This window comes from Octopus bimaculoides, chromosome 11, assembly GCF_001194135.2.
Source record: "Octopus bimaculoides isolate UCB-OBI-ISO-001 chromosome 11, ASM119413v2, whole genome shotgun sequence".
Lineage (NCBI taxonomy): Eukaryota > Metazoa > Mollusca > Cephalopoda > Octopoda > Octopodidae > Octopus > Octopus bimaculoides.
Window position 1 is genome coordinate 8,183,241 of NC_068991.1, and position 3,682 is coordinate 8,186,922.

Below are 3,682 nucleotides of genomic sequence, written 5' to 3' on the forward strand. Positions count from 1 at the left end.
TCTCTCTCTCTCTCTCTCTCTCTCTCTCTCTCTCTCTCTCTCTCTCTCTCTCTCTCTCTCTCTCTCTCTCTTTCACCTTAAGTAGCAGTTTGCACTGAGCTATCCACGTATGTGGGTGTGGGTGGGTATGTGATTGATTTATTAAATATTGTTCATTCTAATAGTGTTGTTTTCCTCAAGTTATATAGTTGCAGATAAGCGAAATCAGAGTTAGGGCAACATTGTTGCATCGAGTTATGTCCCGTTAATTCAAATCAACAAAATTAATGACCTTGTGCTAAATATTAGAAATTATTCATTACACAAGCAATAAATTAATTCCACTTGATAATGTAAGCATTCGTTGTGTAAAACTGGAAAGCATTTAAGTGGAATTTATCATCTAAATATAATGAGGTTTGTTGCTTTGAACATTTTCTTATGTATTTAAGGAGTTATCGCCCTTGAGTTAGCCGTTTTATATATTAAACATCATTGAATCGCTTCTCTTCAATAACGTTTATGGAGTCTAAGCCACAAGTTTCAGGTTTTTAAATTTAAAAACTACTAAACTTATATAAATATGGCTTTTCAACTAGAAAGTTTACTGGATAATAAAATTTCATTTATAAATCGAGCATAAGCAGTTTGTAGAGCACAAATGGGCATTCTATTGGCTATTCTTGTTTAGTGCTGATTGTACTTTCTCTACAAGTACCTCACTGCTACTCCGTGGCTAATGCCGAGATACGTATATGCCAAAGCTGACACAAGGGCTTGGCACAGCCCTGCAGCTTACCAGACTTTGTCAAACCGTCCAACATATTTCAGCATAGAAAATGAATGTTAAATGATGATGAGTACATATAGTATATATATAGAAATATATATATGCATGTATATGTGTGTGTGTGTGTGTGTGTGTTATACATAATATATATATTGGGTCATCCCATAAATAATGCTGTTTTTTATATTGTTCGACCCCCATATACTGCATTCATATTCTTCGCACTTTCTATTGCATTGTTGCCTTTATTGAACTCATAAAGTAAAATATGCTGAATATGCTCATTTGCCACTTCCATTATGGCTTTGAAGAAATAACTGTTAAAATTGAACTGCACTCTTCAAAACTTGCACTAAGAATAAGACCAAGCTAAAATTACTACCTGCTTTTATATCAAGTTGGTGCAGATAAATTATCCTATCCCCCTCCGACTTTTAGTTCATGCAATTGAAAAAACTGCATTATTTATGGGATGACCCAATATACACACACACACACACACACATATAAAACTCTTTGCAAAGAATTCTTGATACAGTCACAATATTTGATGAAAGATTATTCTAAAATTTAAAATTATTGATTATATACAAAAGAAACTTTTAAAAAAAAACAGATGAGAGACAAACCTTTTGGAACACGCATGCCTGTGTGTGTACGTGTGTACAATGAAACATCATCTTATTTTTGCTTCTTTTTTTTTCCTTTGTTTTTTTTTCTTGTAATTCCTGTCATCAGCTAATTTTAATATGTTATTTTTATTTAATGGTCAACAATCTTGCATTCTCTAGATTTTTTGATTTTTTTCAGATTATCACACTTCCAGAATTGAACAAGATTATCTTAATGTTTAATACTATCATTTTTCCTATTGCTTACTTTTCACCCCACTCAAATGTTCCCTCTACATAGGGGTTTGCCCATTACTCACATCAAGTTCTCTTGTCTATATTTTATTCAGTGTCCTCAATCTCGAATCAGTGAAACCATCCTGTAGTAACACCTTAATTTAACAATTAATTTCATCTAACTAGCTTTTTTTTTTTTAACAGACCTTAGTAATAAAAACTCAAACTGACAACTTACTTTACAGTACACAGTTGAAACTTAGGTGCACTGCTATGAGCTTGCTCTCAGATATCTGAGACTGACATGGTCATACACATAGTATGGTTACACATCTCTGTTAATCTAATGTAAGAAAACCTTGTGTAGCGTGGTTACTCCACATTACTCTGTAAGAAGCACAGGGCTGGTTTCTCTGGCATATATATTCCTTCTTGGACAGGATGCTGGTCTGTTGCAGGATGACTCATTTTTACCAGCTGAATAGACTAGAGCAATGTGAAATGAAGTGTTCAGGAATCGAAACCACAATCTTACAGTCAGGAGTCCAACACCCTAACCACTAAGCCATGCACATACAGGAACATAATGCTGCAGGGGGTTTTGAGATAAGGACCCTTTTATTTATTTTTTTTTTTGTTTTGTCTTGTTGGCAGTTGTTAAAACAATGAATTAGGTCCAAAAGGAATATTTAACTATATATATGGGATAAACTTGTAATTAATATTCTGGGAATATAATTCTGATAAAACAAAATATAAGAATAATTTTGTACTTAATTAAAAATTTTTAATTCTTTTGAATTAATCTTATTCAAGAGAGAAATACATACAGGCACCCTGTGTAGGTGATCATGATATAAACATGCACCAGAAGATCCAAACACGGTACTTTGAGTTCTGTTAATTTATATGGCAAAGCATTGTTAACAAAAAGATGTAATGGAATTACACTCAGTTAACATATCTCTTTACATTTGGGTTCTGCATTCATATCGCTGCAGATATTGTGCTGCGTTCTGGAAGTGTGTACTTATAACATTTACTTTTAAGCATTTCATTTTTTTCTCAAAGATATTTATTTTTCAGCCAGAGTATAAGTTTTTAATTAGTTCAAGCTAATGAGCAATTTGTATTAAGAGTTAAGAACAAAAGATCACATTCAGCTAAACCAAACTCAGTAATCGTAATAAAATTATTTGTATGAAATTTTGCATGTATTTTAGGGCAAAAATTTTCGACTATCATTTACCAAAAGACGAAAGGTGGGTTTGTATGTTGTTTAACTGCCTCCCTCATATTTATTAAAACATCCCAATTCTTTATTTTACAGGGATTTTCCTGCTTTAATCATTTCCCTATTTTCTCAAGACCTCTTTTCTCCCAAATTTATTTCTTAAAGATATCACATTTAACCCTTTTTCACTTTCCCATTTCAATGACAAATATTCGCAAATGTTTTGTCTTTTAACTAACCTGAAATATTAAGGCCTTAAATTAAATGCAAAAAACAAAAACAATAATAATAATAATCCAGTTCCCGTAGTATAAAACTGCCTTTGCCTTTTGTATTTCAATGCCATCTCACTAGTTTGATAGCAAACAACTGTACTTTGAATTTATATATATCATCATCGTTTAACGTCCGCTTTCCATGCTAGCATGGGCTGGACGATTTGACTGAGGACTGGTGAACCAGATGGCTACACCAGGCTCCAATCTGATTTAGCAGAGTTTCTACAGCTGGATGCCCTTCCTAACGCCAACCACTCCGAAAGTGTTGTGGGTGCTTTTACGTGCCACCAGCACGAAGGCCAGTCAGGCGGTACTGGCAATGGCCACACTCAAAATGGTGTATTTTACGTGCCACCTGCACAGGAGCCAGTCCAGTGGCATTGGCAACGACCTCGCTCGAATGTTTTCTCACGTGCCAGTAAGGCGATGCTGGTAACGATTACGCTCAAATGGTGCTATTTACGTGCCACTGGCACGAAAGCCAGACAGCTGCTCTAGCAATGATCACAATCGGACGGTGCTCTTAGCGCTCTACTAGTACAGGTGCCATCAC

At 34.7% G+C, this 3,682-nt stretch overlaps 1 protein-coding gene across 7 annotated transcripts in view; it reads left to right on the forward strand.

The window, feature by feature from the left end:
* Positions 1-3,682, forward strand: part of LOC106880892 (enolase-phosphatase E1) — a 210,473-nt gene that overhangs the window by 178,051 nt on the left and 28,740 nt on the right. The window contains exon 9 of one of the 7 annotated variants that reach the window (XM_052971472.1): positions 2,841-2,915. The exons of the other annotated variants lie outside the window; for them this stretch is intronic. Coding sequence (XP_052827432.1) covers positions 2,841-2,900 — 60 coding nt within the window. The 3' untranslated portion in view covers positions 2,901-2,915. Of the gene's footprint in view, positions 1-2,840; positions 2,916-3,682 lie in introns of those variants that run through there. 7 annotated transcript variants of the gene reach the window in all.